At 43.0% G+C, this 20700-nt stretch overlaps 2 protein-coding genes across 2 annotated transcripts in view; both read left to right on the forward strand.

Moving 5' to 3' along the window:
- jakmip1 (janus kinase and microtubule interacting protein 1) overlaps window positions 1–1573 on the forward strand; it is a 61879-nt gene extending 60306 nt beyond the window's left edge. The window contains exons 21-22 of the mRNA XM_084042136.1: window positions 1234–1299; window positions 1508–1573. Of these exons, the coding sequence (XP_083898262.1) occupies window positions 1234–1299; window positions 1508–1558 (117 nt within the window). The 3' untranslated portion in view covers window positions 1559–1573. The remainder of the gene's footprint in view (window positions 1–1233; window positions 1300–1507) is intronic.
- Window positions 1574–3776: 2203 nt separating this feature from the next.
- LOC311033976 (uncharacterized protein) lies at window positions 3777–16614 on the forward strand (the record flags this gene model as incomplete). The annotated part of the gene is made up of 20 exons (XM_084041714.1): window positions 3777–3973; window positions 4451–4598; window positions 4958–5226; window positions 5401–5824; window positions 6082–6459; window positions 6602–8116; window positions 8225–8380; window positions 9067–9183; window positions 9371–9493; window positions 9607–9663; window positions 9795–10670; window positions 11060–11311; window positions 12207–12395; window positions 12819–13017; window positions 13995–14125; window positions 14256–14309; window positions 14542–14832; window positions 14925–14975; window positions 15413–15547; window positions 15802–16614. 20 exons carry the CDS (start codon window positions 3777–3779, stop codon window positions 15886–15888), a joined length of 5649 nt encoding a protein of 1882 aa, XP_083897840.1. The 3' UTR covers window positions 15889–16614.
- Between the last annotated feature and the right edge of the window lie 4086 nt (window positions 16615–20700).

Raw genomic sequence — 20700 nt, forward strand, 5'->3', positions numbered from 1 at the left:
AGTGATCTACTGGAAGTGGCGTACCTTCACTTGTACCGAGCTCGGAGGCGTTTGTTATTCCTTTCTTAGTTTTCTTTTTGAATTTCACCCAATTTTCGACCTGCCTCATTGGAAGCAGGTCCTTTCCTTCATTCAGAGTTAAAAAGCTCCTGTTTCATGTTTAATGATTTCACGCTGATCTTAGTTTGTTTGCCAGGGGAGATTGAAATCCCTTTTATTTTGCAAAAAATTGGAAAGGCATATTTGGTTGAACAAAAGGGGGAATTTTAACAAGTGGCTGGATGAGACATTTTCACTGTAGCCAAGAACACTGTTTATAGGGCCTTGTTAGCTAATCTGCTTTCTGCCAGTGTGCAAATGAGCCACTCAAGGTTTTACGTCTCACAGATGAAGTCACTTCCTCCATTCACTGATCTGGCACTCCAGTTGCCATGGCAGCCCATTCTTAAGCCCAATTCATGCTTCGTCACGCGACGGTGTCTCGCGGCAAGAATAGCAGACCGGCAAGCTCACAACGCGTCGCGGATGTGACGCGTTGTGAGCTTGTAGGTCTGCTATTCTCTGCCTTTCTTGGCGAGCGTCACCGCCGCGCGACCGAGCGTAAATTAGGCTTTACTTGCCACTGAGCAACGGCTACCATGGAGACCGAGGGCATGGTGGGAAGGAGGCAGGATTTGGGAGTAGATGCAGAAGTGGTTGGCTTAACATTCTCATTAACTGTTTCACCACACAGTTGCCTTTTCAATAAAATTGAATGAAAGGGTCACATTTAAGCTGCAGTTTCCTTGCTGTATACATCTCATACCTTGTATCTCTATGTTTTTTCCCCCCCATGAATTAATTCCCTATTTTATACTTTGTCTTATGATAGAGTGGCACAAAGGTAGAGAAAATAGCTGATCTGTTGTGATGCATTGTGAGTTTGTAGATCAGTTATTTTCTAAATTGTTGAAATATTTTGGCTAGAATTTGGAAAAGTTTGAAAAAACATTTTCACCTATAATGTGTTTTCAACTAGGTTGAAAATGGTTAAGTCTGTGCCTGTGGGTTTTATAAATATTTGGCCACTGAAAAATATTAAAAAGAGCTTTTGATTAAATAACTACATTTTATCCATTGGAACACATGGTTCTTTTCTCCCATTTCCTGAAAAGTAACGATGTTTGCCGTGTAATGCATACAGTATGAACAGCTGACCAGCATTTCACTCTTTCTGTCTTGTTTGCCTTGCAGAGAATTAGAGAGTTGGAGGGCAGGATTGATGTGCAAAAGAGACAAATAAAGGATATAGAGGAAAAGGTACTTGTTATTTCTGTTTCTTTCTGGGAATAAATTCTGTCATTGACCGAAAGGAATAAGCATGCATGTTGGGGAGATGGTTTAGCTACAGAATGCATACCAAGAGAGACAGAGAGTGTACATACATATGATGATACTGTATGCGTATTGATGATCTTTGTCTTCCTTTTCTTTTGGCCTGTTTGTTAAACCCTTTGTGTTTCTTTAGTTTTTGTTCCTCTTTTTGTTTTTCTCTTTAGCATTTATTCTTTGGCCTTAATCCAGGAGACATGGACCGATATCAGGTATATTCCATAATAATCATCAATTCACTTCAGAAATCAAAATGAAGAGTTAGTGTAGAATTGTATTGTCCAGGTACATTTGCACTTTAAGTAAATACCACATACCAGTCTAGTAAGACATTTGAATCTAAATAATTTGTACAAGATGATAAATGTATAAATATGTTTTGTCTCCTCAGGTGCTAAGGCGCTCAGGTGGCAAGAGAGGACAAAACACAAGCTTAGTTTTTTATGCATTTCTAGACAGCTGTCGATACCCAATGGCCTTTTTGATAAACGTGCACTTTTTTGCAGATGACCCTAAACTGGAATGCTGGAAGCATTCAAAGACATAAAACAAACTGCAGATACTACATGTGAGGTAGTGATAGTGTTTTTTTTATATTCTTCTAATAGATGATGTCTTACTCTAGTGGTTCTTGGACCTGGAACCCTAAGCCTGAACTGAGATAAGAACATGTATGGACTTACGGAGTGAAAAGGCTCTTAATACAGAGAAATTATACACGGAATGCTAAGCCAGGCAATGAAAGAGTGCAGTCACAGAGGCAGAGACGGACGGACGGGAGGAATGGGTACAGTATACAGAGTAGTGAAAGGGAAAGAGTTGGGGCATGAAGAGGAGTGAAGGAATGGACAAACCCAGATGCTTGGCTGCCTGGACATTGGACAGCATGGCAAAAGGTCAGCGTCCATGGTGTGTCTATGGAAACCAGAGTACAGCCAGGTTCAGAAAACAACACACTGGAGACTCACCTTGGGACTGAGAAGACGAGATAACAGTAATTGGACCAGAATAAAAAGCAGGTACAGTATGTTACTTCTCATCATTTCAGAATCCAGTTTTTTATTAGGGCAGGGCAATACTGTACATCAATATTATATCGATATCATGATATGAGACTAGATATCGTAATATTGTGATTCTTACCTGATTTTACAAGTTGGTAAGTTGTCAAAAATGTCTAAAATAGTTAAAATCTACAACTACAAGCTTACAATGGTGATGTGTTGTGAGCTTGTAGATCTGCTATTTTGAAAAACGTGTGGGGGAAAAAAATCCAAAAATAGAATTATGTTAGCATCACACAATATGATATTATCGTCACAATATCGATATCAAGGTATTTGGGTGAAATATATTGGGATATATGATTTTGTCCATATCGCCCAACCCTATTTCCTAATATCATGTTTTGAGGTAATATACAGTATGTAATTACGTTTACTTGGTTATAGTAAAAAAACAACATTGTACATTATAGCCCATGCAGTCTACGAACTCAGTTATCCATTGGTTTCATTGTCCTAAACAAGGTTATGTAGTAACCCAAATTAAGTTAGAGCGATGTGAGAGCAAAGGTTTCCAGGAAAAAGAGGGATCTGTGGAATGTCTGTGTAGGGAGGGGAGAGGGGGCGGGGCTAGCTGGTTAGGAGGTGGGGTAACTTGATAGACACCTGCGGTTGGCAACTTTGCTACCAAGCTGTTGTTATTGTGAATAATTAATAACTCAGCATGTGTGTGTATCTATATATATTTGTCTGTGTGTGTTTTTTTTGTCTGATGTCCAGCTAAAGTGTAAAATAAGTGATATAAATAGGGAAAGAAAGAACTTTAAAAGGGGGGTAGGGGAAGAAGAAGCGGTGCGGTAACAACTGTCAATCGTTGTCACCAACATTTGTAATCTCCATGAACTGAATGAATTAGTTTTCTGTGCTCCAGGTAGAAACTCACATGCTGTGGTGGACAGTAACTAAGTACATTTACTTGAATAGTACTTAAGGACATTTTTGGAGTATTTATAAAAAAAAACAAATCATTACAAACACATGACTTTCACTTCGCTACATTTCAAATAGAAATATTGTACTTTTGACTCCACTACATTTCTAGGAAGGGACTCTTGGGACCCAACTTGAATTATTAATTAACCACTTGAGCCCTATTTCAAATATAGTGAAAATAGCTGATCTACAAGCTCACAACGTGTCACAACACATAGATCAAAAAGTTCTGAATGATACTTTTTTTGTACATTTTTGAGGGAATTTCAATACCGTAATCAATGCATTGATATTAAAGAAAATGTACTCCGTAATTTGTACTTTTGAATACTTGAGTATTTATTTACTTGAGTATACTGTACTTTGTCCACCGCTGCTCACCTGCTCCAGGTGTGAGTGGGCTGACCAATGGAGGATCGTGTGCCTCCGCCGGACGGCGTGGACGTGGAGACTGGAGGTAGCTCCGACGTCGGCGTCTTGGCAATAGGCTCGCCGGCTGCTGAGCCGCTATTGGACCTGCGGGTTCTGAGTGACAGGGTGAAGGTTCTGGAACAGAGTGCCTCATCAATCAGCCAGTCTGACAGCAGCAGCTACCTGAGGAACAGGTGAGAGACTGGGGAGAGGGGATCCCATGACAGACCCACTAACAGACTAAAAGACACATATACACACACACACACACACACACACACACACACACACACACACACACACACACACACACACACACACACACACACAAACACAACTCTGTCCCACAGACTCACATATGGCCAAGGCGATATCACATATCACACACCTGACTGCACAGCACGCTTACACACCACCACACCGGTGCTCACATCATTCCCCAAATTTTGTCGAGTCTTTTCCCCTTCCTCGATATGACGTGACTTCCCTGACACCGGAATGCAAAACACTAATAGTACGATTTGGCGTTCAAATAGTAAAAAGTAAGTAATCGTGAATTTAGGTGTGAATTTGGCTGAGCGCTGCATGTGGATTTAGTATGATTTAGTTGCTCTGTGCTAACGCTAAGGTAATGTGAGCTTGTGTGTATCATGTGCTGTGGTTGGTGGTAGGATCACAGAGCTGGAGCAGTCGGAGAGGAATCTGCTCCTTCAGTTCAGCCAGCTCGCCGCTGCCTCACGCAACGGCTGGCCCAGCGTGCAACACACCCGGAGGCAGGACCAGAAGCTACACACGCTCAGGGACGAGGTCAGGACCATGGTGAGTCTTCTGCGTCTCTACAGAATCAGATTATGTATAACTGAATTGAACATTTAGCAGTACTACACTATCTATACAAGGGACTGCTGTCAGTGTATCTGGGTCTGATTTGATATTGATTAAAATGACATTTTAATGCAAAATACACATATACTGTCTGTTCTGTACCAGTGAAGCCAAAACATTTGCGTGCCATGTTTTTTTTTGGTGTAACTTCAGTTGTGAGCTTTTGAAAGTCTCCTAAATTTCATTGTTGCAAAACATTTGTTTCACTTGTCTCTTCCCCTGCTTACCCTTCCCTCACTCCCATTCTCTCTCTCTCTCTCTCTCTCCCCTGATCTCCATTCCTTCCTCCCCAGACTCTTGAGAAGGAGCGAGTAGAGCGCGTGTGGAGGGATCGACTCCAACGCTGCCAAAACCAGCTGAGGGTCAAAGAAGAGGAGATGGGTCGCCAGTCGCAGTACTTTGAGAGCTTCAAGACGCAGCTCCTGCACAAACTCAGCCTGGCCAGAGATCGGGAGCAGAGCCTGCAGTGCCGTGTCCACACATTGGAGAAACAGCTCTTGGACATGACAGTGGCCGCCGCCACCAACATTGCCAGTATCAGCGCGGTTAGCATCACTGCTGGGTCTGCGCTGCACAGGGGGGAGATAGAAAGACTGCCATGTCTGAGAGGAGAAGGGGAGGGAGAGGAGGAAGGGGAGGAGAAGAAGAAGAAAGAGGAAGAAGAGAGGAGGAGGAAGCAGGTGCCCGGGTACCAAAGAGTCGGTGGAAAAGAGGGGGATGTTTCAAGCGAGGTCAGGCTGCAAGGTTTCATCCTGAGCCTGCAGGAGGACCTCAAGGTTCTGCTGGAGAGAGAGGAGCAAGGCGTGGTGGAACGAAGGGAGCTGACGGAGCAGCTCCAGGAAGCCCAGGAGAACGGCCACTTTCTGGGCTGTAAGGTGGAGGGGGTGAAGGCTGAGGTCTACCGGCTGAAGCTGTCCGAGAGCTCTCTGATGGAGCAGGTGGAGGAACTGAGAGAAGAGAACCAGAGACTCCAGCAGGATATGGAGGCAACTGGCCAGACACCCAGTCAGACATCCACTATCGCAGGGTCTGCGTTTCCAAGCCCTGGGCCTAGCTCCCCAATTCCCACCAGTACCAGTCCAGCACCTGGTTCTTGTCCTTCGCTGTCCCTCTCAAATGGCACTGCCATGAGACACTGTTCAGCAAATAGCTTTGGAAAGGTACGTTTTGGGGCCCAAAGTGCAATGGCTAAATATTGTGTTAATCTAAGCATTTTTTCTAACAAACATTCCGTACTGTATATGGTGTTAAATATTACTCTGAAATTACATACTGAAGGTCTAACTCTCCCTGAATGAACAAACATGCCCAGCTGTACTTACATCTGTTCACCACCAGGGCGCAGCAGACAACTAACACAACACCAAATCTCACTCTTCATCTGCTAAATTGGACACTCTAACCTTGTCTCTACCAGGCCAAACCAGACCTTCTGAATCTCTCCGCCCACCTCAACTCCAAACACAACCTCAGCCTCCAGTCGCTCTCTCTGACTACGGACGCGGTGGAGGTCGGGGCATTTAGCCTAGGGACCTGGTGCTCCAGAGGGGCCCTGAATCTGGAGGAATGCCCCAGTGAGGAATCTGATGCCTTGAGGGACGCATACATCAGCCTGGGGCTGGGGGAAGATGTGGAGGCCCTCAGAAAGCAGCGTGACCACCTGGAGGCCACCCTGCGGCGTACACAGGAGCAGCTGCAGACGCTGACTCAGGAGAACTGCCAACTGAAATTACAACTCAGGGAACAGGAAGAGGAAGTGGAAGAAGAGCCGAGTAAAGGGCCTTCAAAAGAAAAGGTACATTCTTCAGGGTTCAACCTGTGTTTTTAAATGTTTTATTTAGATGTCCCCAGGGCTGGTAACAATTAGACATTTTCATGTATGCCTTTAAACTAAAAATAGTTCACTAATCTAGTCCTACTTTCATCTATATACTCAGATTCACAGGGTGCCAACGCAGAACACAACAACCCAGGATAGCGCTGTCCACCTCTCATGTTCGTCCACCCAAGAGGACCCCATTCTCACCCTGGCTGAGGATGACCTTGCCCAGGCTCTGAACCAGGAGAACCGGGCCTTAGCAGAGCGGATCCAAGAGATGTTGGCCCACATGGGGCTCCAGGAGGCAGAGAATGCCAAAGAGCTAGCACAGCTGAGGCAGCAGATGTCTGGGCTGGAGGCAGATGGAACCAGGCTCAAGCAAGAGAACCAGGAGCACGGTTGTCTGATCACAGAGCTGACCAGGAAGACCGAGGATGACCTTAATACTATCATGGAGTTACAGCAGAGGCTGGCAGAGAATGAACAGGTCCTAGAAGAATCATCAAAGTGTCATCACATACCTGAGAGTGTCCATTTACAAAATGGCCACATGGCTCCAAACTTAGGGTTTGGTGGCATTCAGCAGAATAATTTAGAAGGAATTGTGGACGCTTTAGTGGACAGAGTATTACATAGCGAAGATAGAACAGAGTCCATATCCCATTCACAAGCAAACCATTTAACTACAGACTCAGCATTTTGCTCTCAAGATGATGACCACGATGTCTCAACAAGCCATAGCCTACGAGCCAAGCCACAAGGTAGTCTATTGTCTGATGGGGTTGAACAGCTGACCAGGTCAGTTCAGAACCAGGAAAAAGAACAAGAGGAGCTGATGGGTTCTGTACGGTCCCTGAGGGAGGAACAGAGAGAGGTTTCCCTGTGGATCCAAACTCAGACTGAAGAGAAACAGCAGCTAACTCGGACTGTTTGGGGACTGAAGGAGGAGAGAGACGGCATCAGTCAGTCTCTGTCTGGTCTCAGACAAGACAGAGAGCAGCTAAGTAGGACAGTTTGTGGGATAAAAGATGAGAGAGACCAGTTTATAAGGTCCATGAGTGGACTGAAAGATGAAAAGGAACAGCTAACCGTGTCATTATCTCAGCTTAGAGATGAAAGAGAGACAGTGTCAGAATCTCTTTCCAGCGAAAAAGCAGAGAGAGACCAAATCGCACAAACGCTGCAAAGTTTACAAAAGGAGAGGGACCGGTTAAGCCAGGAGGTGTGCGATTTAAAACAGGAGAGCGAGGACATTATGGATTCTTTCCACAGTCTAAAAGAGAGTAGAGATCAAGAACAATCCAGGGAAGAGAGAGACAAGCTGTCACAGTCAATTTGCAGTTTGAATGAACAGAAAGATAAGATTGAACGTTCCATCGCTGGTTTGAAAAAAGAGGAGCACCAGATAAGGCTGTCGCTTCTGAGTCTCAGAGAGGAGGAGCTACAGGTTGTTGATGCTGCTGCTCACTGCAGCCAATCGCAACAATGGTCCGGTCTCAACAATGCTGACATGGCGACGAAGACTGTGGAAGTGAATGGAAAGCAGGAGCAAATAGCTCTGATGACGGAGGTTGAAGCTTTGGGAGTGCAACTCAGAATGTTGCGACAAGAACTGGACCAGAGCCAGTTAGAGGTGAGCATCCATACACACTATTATGCAAAGATGTTGTTTGTTGAAACTTCTGTAGTTCCTATTCCTGGCAACATTATACATAATCAATAAAACTGTCTGTGCATGCAGATCCAGAGACTGAACAGTAAACTGTGTGAGTCTGAAGCTACGAGGGCGGAGGCAGAGAAGAGGGCAGATCAAACAGCCAATGAAATGATGAGGTTGACAGATGTAACCAATGAGATGGAAGACGCCAGGAAGGAAAATGACAGCTTGACAGCACAGGTACATTCATGAAAAAGTTTGTACTGTGAGTTTTGCCATTACGCCACAATGTTCTTTTGCATCCAACCACATTTGTTTAGCTTATTTAGCTTTCTTTCAATACCCCCAAGGAACAAATCTAGCTGCCTTTAGTGAAGTTTCCACCTTTTTGCTGACCGGCAGATTTGATTTCTCTCACGAGAGGTCTGTAAAATGGACCTTTTCAGTATTACTTTTCAGTAAGTAATATCGTTAATACTCATTTTAGAGTTGGCAAGTGGGAAACGTGATATTATGAACTTGAGGCTCTTTGAAAACCTCAACTTTTTATGTGCCAACATTATTTTCATGACAACAACTTGAATGCATGATTACTCTCACATCATCAGATATTGTCCCTGTCCAAACCTCATATGTCCAAAGGGTTACTTTTCAGCATTAAAATAAAATAAAAAAGCAAAATTAGCAGATCTGCAAGCTCAAAATACGCCGCGATGCCACGCCTTTTGAGCTTGTAGATCTGCTATTTTTGCTACTTTTTTGTGTGTAACACTGCAGTATGATGATGTGGAAAAAATTATGGAGATAAGAGGTTTCTACCAGACAGCAACAATATGGTATTCAAACCTCAACTATTCTCTACACATGCTGTACAAAGTTGCAAGGCAGATTTGTGGATGGTTTATTAATTTACCGGTCTGGTTTAGGTGAAGGAACTACACAGCAGACTGGCCGGTCTGACCAGAGAAAAGGCTGATACTCTGACACTGAAGGCCCAGATAGAGGAGCAATTCAATATCCTTCAAGCTCAACTCAAAGCCAAGGTAGCCATGTTTTGTTATGTGGGAGTTGTGGCTGTATCGTTATTGTTGTGATTGAATGATTGTGTTGCCGATAGTTGATGGTAGAGATGTGTCTGTGTATGTTTTTCTAAACACTTGCATACCATACTGTAGATCCATGGCTACAGTATGTTTTCAAAGATGTATGTGTATGTGTCTAACCCCACAGACAGTGGCTCTAGAGGAGCTGAACTCCGAGTACACATCCCTGAGAAGAGACCAGGGGAACAAGGAGGAGTGGAGCGCTACTCTCACCTCACTCCGGTCACGCTATGGCGACATAAGATCTAAAGTAGGCAACCAGCTGCCATTTTGTAGTCTGTTGTTGTAGGAATTGTAGTCAAAGAAGTCCTACAAGCTCAGGCTATTCAACAGTTGACATAAATCTGTTTCTTGTATCTATAGTATGATGTTCTCTTGAAAAAGAAGAGCCAGACAGATTTGGACATAGCTCCTTTAAAGGTAAGTTGTTGAATGACTTGATATTATTTATCTACCCAGCTATAACATTGTATTGAATATTTCACTGACAAGCTGTTCAACCTTGGAAAGTGAAAACCATACCATACCTTGTTTAATCCAATATAACACAGGCCAAGCTGTCATGTCTAGTGGTGAAGTGTCAGGAGAGGAACAGTTTACTGGCCCAGATGATGAGAGCCATGAATAGGAGTGGATGTGCGGACTTCACGCTCACACAGCAGGCAGAACACCTGCTGTGTGACACAGCGCTGCAGGACTACACTACTGCATTCTCACCAAATGTAAAGATCCAGGACTACACTACTGCATTCATACCGGATGTAAAGAAACAGGACTACTCTACTCCATTCACACCCAATGTAAAGATCCAGGACTACACTACTGCATTCATACCGGATGTAAAGATCCAGGACTACACTACTGCATTCATACCGGATTTAAAGATCCAGGACTACACTACTGCATTTACACCTAATGTAAAGATCCAGGACTACACTACTGCATTCACACCCAATGTAAAGAAACAGGACTACACTACTGCATTCATACCCAATGTAAAGAAACAGGACTACACTACTGCATTTACACCTAATGTAAAGAAACAGGACTATACTGCTGCATTCACACCGGATGTAAATTTACAACAACACGACTACAATGGTGGATTCACATTTGATCAAAACTGCAACACCATTTTCCCACCTGGTGTAAGAGTCCAGGAATATCCAAATGGACTCACTCCTGGATCTGGTTTAAAACACCTTGAACACACTGGGGGAAACCGTGCTAGTCTATTCACTGCTGGACCCCCTGCAAAGCTTCAGGAAAACATAAGTGAATTTACACCAAAGGCTGGAGTGAAAAGCCAAGCCAATTCACCTGTGCCAACTTCAGCAGTGTCGGAGCATGCCAACGTGCAGACGCCATCTTCACCTGTTGTTCCTGCAGAGAAAAGGAGTTTGCCTGTAGCATGCAACATAACGCAGGTAGAGTATGTTAATACAATTTAACTTATACAATTGGGGCGGTTGTAATTGGTCTCCCTGCTCTTCGAGTGAGACATTTAGATCCGGTGTCTGATCCTGTTTCTGATTTGACACACATTTTGACCTGAAGGTCAAACGCAGGCTCTATTATCTCAGTGGTAAAAATGTCAGCACTTGCACAGGAGACCTGGGTTCAAATCCGGTGTAGAACAGGATAGTAACGTAGTGCAGCTTTAAATCTACAGAGAACATAAAATGCATTTAGTAGTCTCTATCCATGAATAACTATTTTTTTCCCAACAGTTTAGCCCATTTGTTTACAGTGTAGTTGTTGTTTATTGTACAGTTTCTAGTGAAATTGATGTAGCCTATCCTCCATTCCATGACAGAAGCCCCAGTCCCCTGGTGGACCAGTCCAAACACCTACTTCTCCAGACAGACTTGGACTATACCATGTTGGGATGAAAGGGGAGTCCAGCTCAGTTCCGGCCAATGGTTCAGAAAGTAGAGGGAGGAACTACCTGAGATCTGCTCCCCTTGCCCCAGACAGATGTTTCAGTTTGGGCAGAAGACTGAGTAGTCCTGAGAAGATCATTAGTTTACATCATGAACTGCAGAAGACTCTCTCCAGCAGCTATCAGGTACACTTTAGAGCTTTGAACATGCAGACATACTGCAAACAAACAAACAAACAAACAAACAAACAAAAAACTGTTTATTTCCTAGTAACCGGTATTAGTATTCTCCACTAGGGGTGGCTGGATTGAATTGTTTTTCCTCAGAGCACAGGTCTCTGCCAGGCCAGGTAGTAGAAGTGAATCTTAGCATTTTTTTGTAGTTGTAGTCATACTAGTAAGTCAACTTCAGACTTTCTCTGTTATGGATATGTACACACAGGTGTAAAATGTCAAATCAATTAGGCTAATATTGTGATTATTGTCTCCGCCAGGCCGAAGGTGTGGCCGAGACTATGTTTTGCACCCTGTCCGTCGGTCCGTGTGTATGTGTCCGTCCGTCCGTGACCAGCTAATCTCTGGCACCGTTGGCCCGATCGCAGCGAAACTGTGCACACACACTCCCTGGATGCCAGAGCAGAACCTCTGCCCAGATCTTTTTATATCGGCCTGTTATAGCGCCACCAGGAGGCCGTTTTTTTACAAAACACATTTTTTGATAATTCCTCTACAGATTTTGTCCAAACATCATGCAAATCGTTATACAGTATCTCTATATTCATGTGATCAAGACGGATCTGTCCGATTTTTCATATTCCATCCTGATTGGCTAAGATTGGCTTCCAAAGTTTGCAGGATTGGTCCGTTTTGAACAAAATGCCTCAAATCATGAACGCAGCGTGCGACATTTTGCACGCAGATTCCCACTTGGCAGAGGAAGAAATGGCACCCTTTTCACATTGGCCTGTTATTGCGCAACCAGCAGGCCACACTAACCTACCTGACCTGTCGTAGACCTGTGCTCCGAGGAGCACTTTTTCAAGTAATATATCTAATACATGTATATCTAATATCTTTAAAGGCTCCAGTGAGGAGAAAGTCAGAAGACATCCAAGTAGGTGACAGAGGGAGAAGACAGCACCCTAAGGAAGCCTTCTCATATTTGTCCTCAGGAGACCTGAACCTGACCTCTCAGGCTAAGAACCTCACTGTCACCAGTTCCACCCCTCTTCCAGTCACCATTGCCCCTGGCCAAACCACACAAACAACAGTAACATTAACAACAACATCAACTAAACCAATAAAAGCTGCTATGTCTGCAACCCTTTTCAGTGCAGTTGCCTCTAGGTCTGCAAATGTTACACTCAATCCCAGTAAGTTGACACACACAAAAGCAGCCACAGGCACTGCCACGAGTGCAGCTCTTTCTAGCTATTCTAATGCTGTCAAAGATATGGGACCTAGTAAGTCGACCTCAAGTGGACTTACACCAGTATCCTTCAAACAGACGAGGCAATCCACTTCTATACCTACAGCATCACCTACTGCTCAGCATCCAGTCGCTACCACTATAACTCCAAGGTCAACTACCTCAGTTAACACTGTCAATTCTGCAGCCACTGTCCCCACTGTGTTTGTTTGTACTGTTACGAATACTGATACCACTGCCCCTAGCATACCAACTGCCCCCAAGGTAAACCTTTCTGAAATGACAGAATCTATCACTTCCATCACTGGTGACCTGGACAGTATGGCCCATGTCTTTGCTGGTCTCACATCACCGACAGCCTGCAGTAAATCTGCCCCTCCGTCTCCTGGAAGATCATGCAGGCCTATCGCCAGGAAGTCCACTCTGCCTCCAGATAAAACCAAACGAGAAAGACCAAAACCAGGTACAGTACACACACACACACACACACACACACACACACACACACACACACACACACACTGTACAAACTTGTGCTCTTAAAAAGGGAGAGAAAAAAAGAAACTTCCTAAAACAGGCAATTTACGTGCGTCATGTTCAATGCACCAGATCATATGGGCACAAAACTCACACCAGGAGCTACATCCACCATTATAAATAACTGAATGTTTGTCATTCTATCAGTCCTTCTATTTTGTCAGCAATGAGTGTGTTCCATAGAATAAGAAATAAGTGCATTTGTGAAGTGCCTGCATATACAGTAAGTAGCACTTGCTCTCTCCCTCTCTTTCTCCCTCTTTTTCTCTCTCTGTTGCTACAGTATCTAATTCTCTCTCTCTCTCTCTCTCTCTCTCACTCTCTCTCTCACACTCTCTCTCTCTCGGTGTGTGCTGCCCAGAGGCAATACATAATTATGACTAATGACTATCCAAAGCAATGACAATAATGGTTTTGGCATTGCTTGCGATTATGAAAAGGCATGGGGGTGGGGTTAGGGTTATATAGAGGATGCAGCTTACAAGAAAGTTTAATAACTTCAAACAAATTCTCTTTTCCTTTGGATTGAAAAGATAATGTTTACTCACACAGTGTGCTTGTAAATTATTTTTCCAGTTGGCACATATCTATTTTTATGGGAAAATGCGAGGGAAATACTCACCCTTTGGTCTCCTTATTTCCTCTTCCCTTCAAATCCAGAGAAGCTTTCTCATACTGTAGCATCGTGCCGGAAGAAGGGTGAAAATGTGTGTCTACCTTGGTGTCATGCTTCCATCACTGCCGATTGGAGCTGGAGCCAATGAATCACCATAACCATTTAAAAAATATATATTGTATTTTTATTTGACAATTAATGACAATTAATCGTCAACTAAAATGTCCTGATTGTGACAGCCCTATTGATGACCCATCATTGTTTTGGTTGTTCTTCTCTTCCTCCAGAAGCTCCAGCAGAGGTGGGATCTGTTGAGGTGATCAGAAATGTCGGCCAGAGCAGCCTCATGATTGGCTGGGAGAGACCGCCACTGGATGAGCTGGGCTGCAGCAATGGAACATTTGTGTATGGATACAGGGTAAGCAGCCTTCACTGGACAGTACAGGACATATGAAAAAGTACCACTACTCAACAATTTAAAACCCTATTTTCATGTGGATTTCATCTCATTGTTTGTTTTTGTGTTTTGTTTCTTTTCCCTTGTGAAGGTGTACCTAGATGGAGAGTTCCACAAGTCTGTGATGAGTTCAGCGTGTACCAAGGTATCCATGATGCGTGACGGCTAAGCCTACCATATTTTCCTATCAAAACACAAACGACTCAAACTGTGTGTGTGTGTGTGTGTGTGTGTGTGTGTGTGTGTGTGTGTGTGTGTGTGTGTGTGTGTGTGTGTGTGTGTGTGTGTGTGTGTGTGTGTGTGTGTGTGTGTGTGTGTGTGTGTGTGTGTGTGTGTGTGTGTGTGTGTGTGTGTGTGTTCGTTCCTCTCTACCTCAGTGTATTCTGGAGAATATGGACTCGAGTGTCCCAATCCACATCAGTGTTCAGACGCTGGGTTCTAACGGTCTGAGTTCTAATCAGGTTCACACCGTGCACAGAGCCCCTGTTAGAACAGACTCCTTCAGGAGAGAGCAGTCTCCTCATCCTCCCATTGACTCGCAGTCTGACAGAACAGACTCCTTCAGGAGAGAGCAGTCTCCTCATCCTGCCATTGACATGTCTCCTCATTCTGCGTCTCCTGACCATAACTCTCCCCCTTTACACAGACACAGTGGCCTTACTCAACATGTACGTACATACATTCACTTCCTATTTACTGCCTGTTTACATTACATCAAAGCTGGCATTATCGTCATGATATTCTGTCCGTCTCTTTGTAGAGTTTGAGCAACTCTCCTGTTTCAAAACCACCAATGGCTGAAACTAAAACGGTAAGTGTGTGTGTGTGTGTGTGTGTGTGTGTGTGTGTGTGTGTGTGTGTGTGTGCGCGCAATCTGAGAAACGTTTTGCCTCTGGGGCCATGCACCACCTCCTTTTTTTGTTTTGAAACAGGAACTCGGTTTGTCTCCTCCCCTTTTTTAGCCCATTTCCTCCCGGGTGCTTCTGTGTTTATTCCTACTAACAACAACATTACATGTTTAGGGCAGTGGTGATGAGAGATTAGTGTTAGTGATTGCACTTGACATGTTTGTTTAAAATGTCAATTTTGTTTGGTTTGAGAGAATGTTTTAAACACTTAATGCTTGATAAAAGAATATTCAGCTAAGTATTAAGAACACTATTCACAAAGTTTCTTTTATGTCCTCTGTGTTCCATGTGTCCTCTCTGTCCTGTTTTGTGTGTGTGTACGCACGCATATGTCCTTTAGTGCATGGCCATCTATAGCTACAGCCCTCTGAGGGACAGTCCTAACCTCCACCCGAGCAGAGAGCTGGCCCTACGCGAGGGGGACACCGTCACGCTGCTAGGCAACCCTCGCCATGATGGTTTCTGTGAGGCTCAGGTTAGCCAATGAAATCCACGGTCAAGGACATTGCCAGGGGAAGAGTATACTGTATATAGTGATTTTAGAATCCTGCATATGATGTGAATGAATAAATAGACAACCGAGGCCTTCAAATATTTAATGATATATTCTTATTCAATATTCATTGATGTTTTCAAGAGTCATAAGTTATGTATGTTAGTCATAGCTTATAACGTTCCGGATAAATTCATGGTTCCATATTTCATGCTCTGTTTGTCTGTGTTTTCAAGGTCAATGGCAGGAGAGGACTGGCGCCCATTGCCTATTTGGAAGAACTTTCTGTTTCAGAGTCCCGTCCCATGAACTTCACTTCCTGAAAGAGCGGATAAGACATTGTAACTGCCAATCAGATATATTACCAGGTGAATGGCCAGAGTGGCTGCCAATCAGAAGTAGTGGAATCAGGTGCAAGGCCAGAAAAACTGTTAATGTGTACTTTTCCTGCAAAGGTTTATGAGGCCAAGATCAATAATGTCATTAGAAGCTGCCTATGACGAACATTTCTGAACATGTGCCGTTCATAATCACGTTGTAACAAAAGACCCGTAGGAAAAGTGGGAAGGAGGTGTGTGTCTGTTGCACACTTTTACACTGTGTGACACATGCTGAGGGATTAAGTGTCTTAGCCACATGAACTCTAGCGTCCCTACTCTGGGGCAAATATTTGGCAGAAATAGCAGATCTAAAAGCTCCCAGCGTATCACGTTGCGACACATTGCGAGGCTATTTTCAGTGAAGAGATTTTGTGTAGAAGTATAAAAGTTGGGGCTTTGTATAGACCACTGGGGGACTCCGGTCAACAAAGTTTATAGGGTTTAAATGGATAATTAGCTGCTTCCCATGACATTCTGTTGCCTCTGTGAACTCAAACATGCATCGTCGGTTCGTGGGACATTTTGTCAAAACGTGTCTGTGACAACCACCTACAGTATATGTGACGCGCTGAAGCAACATTATTGTACCTGAAGGACATCTCACCTGATTTCCAGACATCAAGCCAAATATGACATGTTTCATTCCAAAGATGTTTTGTTTTTTTCCTCACAACTCAACGTTATTGCTGTAAATAAAGCCAGATTTTATTTTAATTCAGAATTTTGCACACAGTCTCTAATAAGGTCTAGTAAATGAAAAGGGGAAGAAGAAAAAAGATAGTCACAGATATTTTTTCTAGGGAATATTGTTAAAATATGATATATGCCTATGGTGTATACAGTAATGAACAGTATATCTGTCTTTTTGTACGAGTCACACTTGCTTTGTTCATATATGCTTATCTCAAAAGAAATTACCTGCAGTATGATTGTTATTTTGAGTTTCATACAAGGTTCATAAAATGTTCATGATCTTGTCATTTAGCATTTTATGTTTGGGTGGAAAGTGACTGTGTTGTAAGGAAAGGTATTTTTCTATCATTAAATTATGATTATGATGATGATGATATTGACTGTACAGAGAATAAATGTTTATATAGTAACTGCTGGTGTTCATGCGTGTGTGGATTCATGCCACTGAGTTTGAAAGCACATGTGTAAAGTCTGTTCTTATTCAGTCACAATGTGGATGTGAATCTGATTAAATGTAAAAAGAAATATTATAATATATATTTTTAAAAGACACCCTCTATGGATCCACTTTCACCTTGTGGTGGCTTAGTATTGAGTCCCATCAGTGTGATACAGTAGGCATGTATGCCTCTCTCTCCCACTGTATAGGCTATCCAAGGTAAAAAGGGGAATTTGAAACTGATACAAATCTAAATTAATGGTCTACTATAAAATCTCTACCATTTTGTCCTAAAGAGTGAACATTTCAACTTCCTACAAATTACACACTTCCCATTTATCAACACTAGGTGGAAGCAAATACCCTGTAGCCCCAAGTTATGTACTTACTGCTGATTGGAACTAAATAATTGTATCTGACAGGTGTTTTCATCACAGTATTTGGGACAAGATGATGCTGCCTTGCAGATGGATATGGTACACATTCAGTCCAACATCTCTGGTATCAATGTAAGCCTATTTAAATTATTTTTCAATATCAAAAAGCAGTTTGACGTGCATTGTCACAGATCAGAGATCATGTACTTAATATGGTGAAGACTGGTAAAAAAGACAAAAAGGGACATTTGTTGCATTTGTGGTGGCCCCTAATGGTCGAAATAAAATGGCTTTTGTCTCTGCATTTTGTAGATGCCCCTCAATATGTGATTAAATATGGGGTCTATTGGACAATGTGTTGTAAAATAGGCCCATAGCTGCATCATGATGAAAGGAATCCAGGGAAAAATACATTTTGATTGCACAGCCTATCGTTCAAGAGTTATAGGCCAAAACGGGCAAGCATCACCATGAGGCCGATTTGAAAAATGTGTTGTGTGCAGCAGTTTGCGAGATTAGTCGGCCAGTCACACACACACACACACACGCACGCACGCACGCACACGCACACACGCACGCACGCACGCACGCAAGGGTGAAAACAACATATGTCCCTGGCCTTCGGCCTGGCAGGCTAGCGAGACAATTAAGTTAGCAGTATGTATCAGCAGCCAGAGTAGCTTAATAATCACCTGCACAGTAAAATCCTGACTTAACTCGGTCCATTTGTATACTCTCTGAGTGTACTCAAGATTTTCATTGTGAGAATGTCATCCTCACAGCTTAGGTGTGTGTGTGTGTGTGTGTGTGTGTGTGTGTGTGTGTGTGTGTGTGTGTGTGTGTGTGTGTGTGTGTGTGTGTGTGTGTGTGTGTGTGTGTGTGTGTGTGTGTGTGTGTGTGTGTGTGTGTGTGTGTGTGTGTGTGTGTGTGTGTGTGTGTGTGTGTGTGTGTGTGTGTGTGTGTGTGTGAATGAGTGAATGAGTGAGAGAGAGAAGGGAAGAGAGGATCAAGGACGCAAACAGAAAAGAGATAAAACAACAATATAATGTTTATCCCTCTATTCTTACCGCGTGTCGTGCTCATAAAAATCCCTTCATGCCTTTTCCCTGCCTGTCTTATTACATTTCAAACATACACTTCTACAATTTAGCTGAATAATTAGTATTTGTTACTTAATGGTTGATAGAGTTAATTTATTTATAGCGGTGGATTAAACCCTCTAACAAGGGAGCTCTTTTACAAGGACTGAATACTGCCAAAAGCCAGACTTAAACTCAATCAAAAATATAAAACCTATAAGCAGACTGAAATTGTCTGAAAGAGGCATAATTTGCAGATGAAGACCTTTTAATTACAAGCCTCTATCGATTACTCAAAGCCAATAGTCTATTTCACTGCTCTGGATGGAGTGGTGGCCAGTTCTGAGGTTTTGGAGAGTAAAGTTCCTCTGTCCTGCACTGCACCAGCTTGAAAGAGGTGAGTTTTGAATACAGTTGTAATACTTAGTTGCGTGCCGGCAATCTAAGAGCTCACAAACAAAGTATCAAGCCCTTGCAGCAACAAAGTATATCATAACCCTAAAACTGCAGTGCAGCTGGGAGCTTAATTTGACCCTGATTTAGCCCAGAGAGACCCAGAAGGCCCTTGTGGATCTTGGTGCACCCACCAAGGAGATCCATCATCATTAACATCAACCCCACACACTCATACATGTACAGTGCATACATGCATAACACATATCCCTCAGTAGTAGTAGTGGCTTTAAAGTGTCTTTAGAGGGCCTTGTTTACATGAGTTAATGATCTGTGTGTAAATTATTTTCCATGCTGGGTGTTAATGATGCCATGCACGTGCACATCTCTGACTCACCCCCTGTAGGCCAGCTGATCAAGAGAAGTACAGAGAGAAAGAGAGAGAGAATTATGGCAGAGAGAAATGAGCTGAACATGTAGAGATAAAAGGAACAACTCCAGAAAAATGGTGCGTACTATTATGCAAACCCCCATTTTCTGTCTATGTGTGTGTGAATATGTTCAGGTGTGTGTGTGTGTGTGTGTGTGTGTGTGTGTGTGTGTGTGTGTGTGTGTGTGTGTGTGTGTGTGTGTGTGTGTGTGTGTGTGTGTGTGTGTGTGTGTGTGTGTGTAACGTGTATGTGCATGCGGCTGTGTGTGTGTGTGTGTGTGTGTGTGTGTGTGTGTGTGTGTGTGTGTGTGTGTGAGTGTGAGAGAAAGAGAGAGGATACAGATTAAAGCTACTGCATCAAGTATTATGGGGCATGCCTCCTGGGGAGATTTTTGCTCCGCTGAGCGCCCCTTTACATTTTGTAGGCATAGTATGTTGTATTAATTATCTCCGCCAGGTAGAGAGACCCTGCATTCAGTCTGTCTGTCTCTGGTTTCGTGTTTGTCTACCCACAGCTAATCTCGCAAACTACTTGGTGGATGAGTATCATATTTCTTGTGTACACTGGCAGCAGGCCAAGGACCTCAATTCTCAAATATTGTTCAAATCGGTCAATGACAACTATGTCATTTTGAGACTGATCGCAGATCAATAAAGCTCAACAGTGTGGAGCTCATTCATTCTCCATAGAGAATTGTACTATCAGCTATAATGTCGTAACAATCCAATGTAGATTTACCATGAGCGACCTGGTTGTAATAGGACTGTAAAAGCCTACCATGGAATTGTTACCTCACAGAGTGTCTGCTACCCTAGATCCCATATCCTGGGGAAATGATCATAGAACGTAATTGAAAATCTATATTTTACAACACTATTAACAGTATCAATCTATCAATCAACTTTATTGTCACAACACAATTAACAGGTAAAAGTGAGGTGAAACTCTTGTTTATGCAGGCTTCACATTTGCCATTCAAGGAGTAAAAAAAGAGTTAGAAGTAAGGAAGAGAGAATAAAAAGCACAGAAGGCCTGAAAATAGCAGCAATGTTAAAATCAGTATCATATAAATTAGAAGTCCTAAATCACATGTTGTCCGTTCTGTGTTGTGTGTGAAGTCCTAAAATATAGTGCAAATCGTTTCCAAAATATCACCACAGAAGAAATAAATTAACTTTTAAACTTTTAAAAGTTTAGTTACTTCTTCTATGGTCATATTTTGGGAAGGCACTGAATGGATTACGGCAGAAAACACTTTGAAGCCCTACATGAGTTGTGTTTTGGAGTTTATGGACAACTTTACAACTTTACAACTTTATTTTTAGTATTTTCAGTTATTAAGA

The sequence above is a fragment of the Gymnoscopelus microlampas genome (genome assembly GCF_963454915.1).
Source record: "Gymnoscopelus microlampas genome assembly, chromosome: 18".
Taxonomy (NCBI): domain Eukaryota; kingdom Metazoa; phylum Chordata; class Actinopteri; order Myctophiformes; family Myctophidae; genus Gymnoscopelus; species Gymnoscopelus microlampas.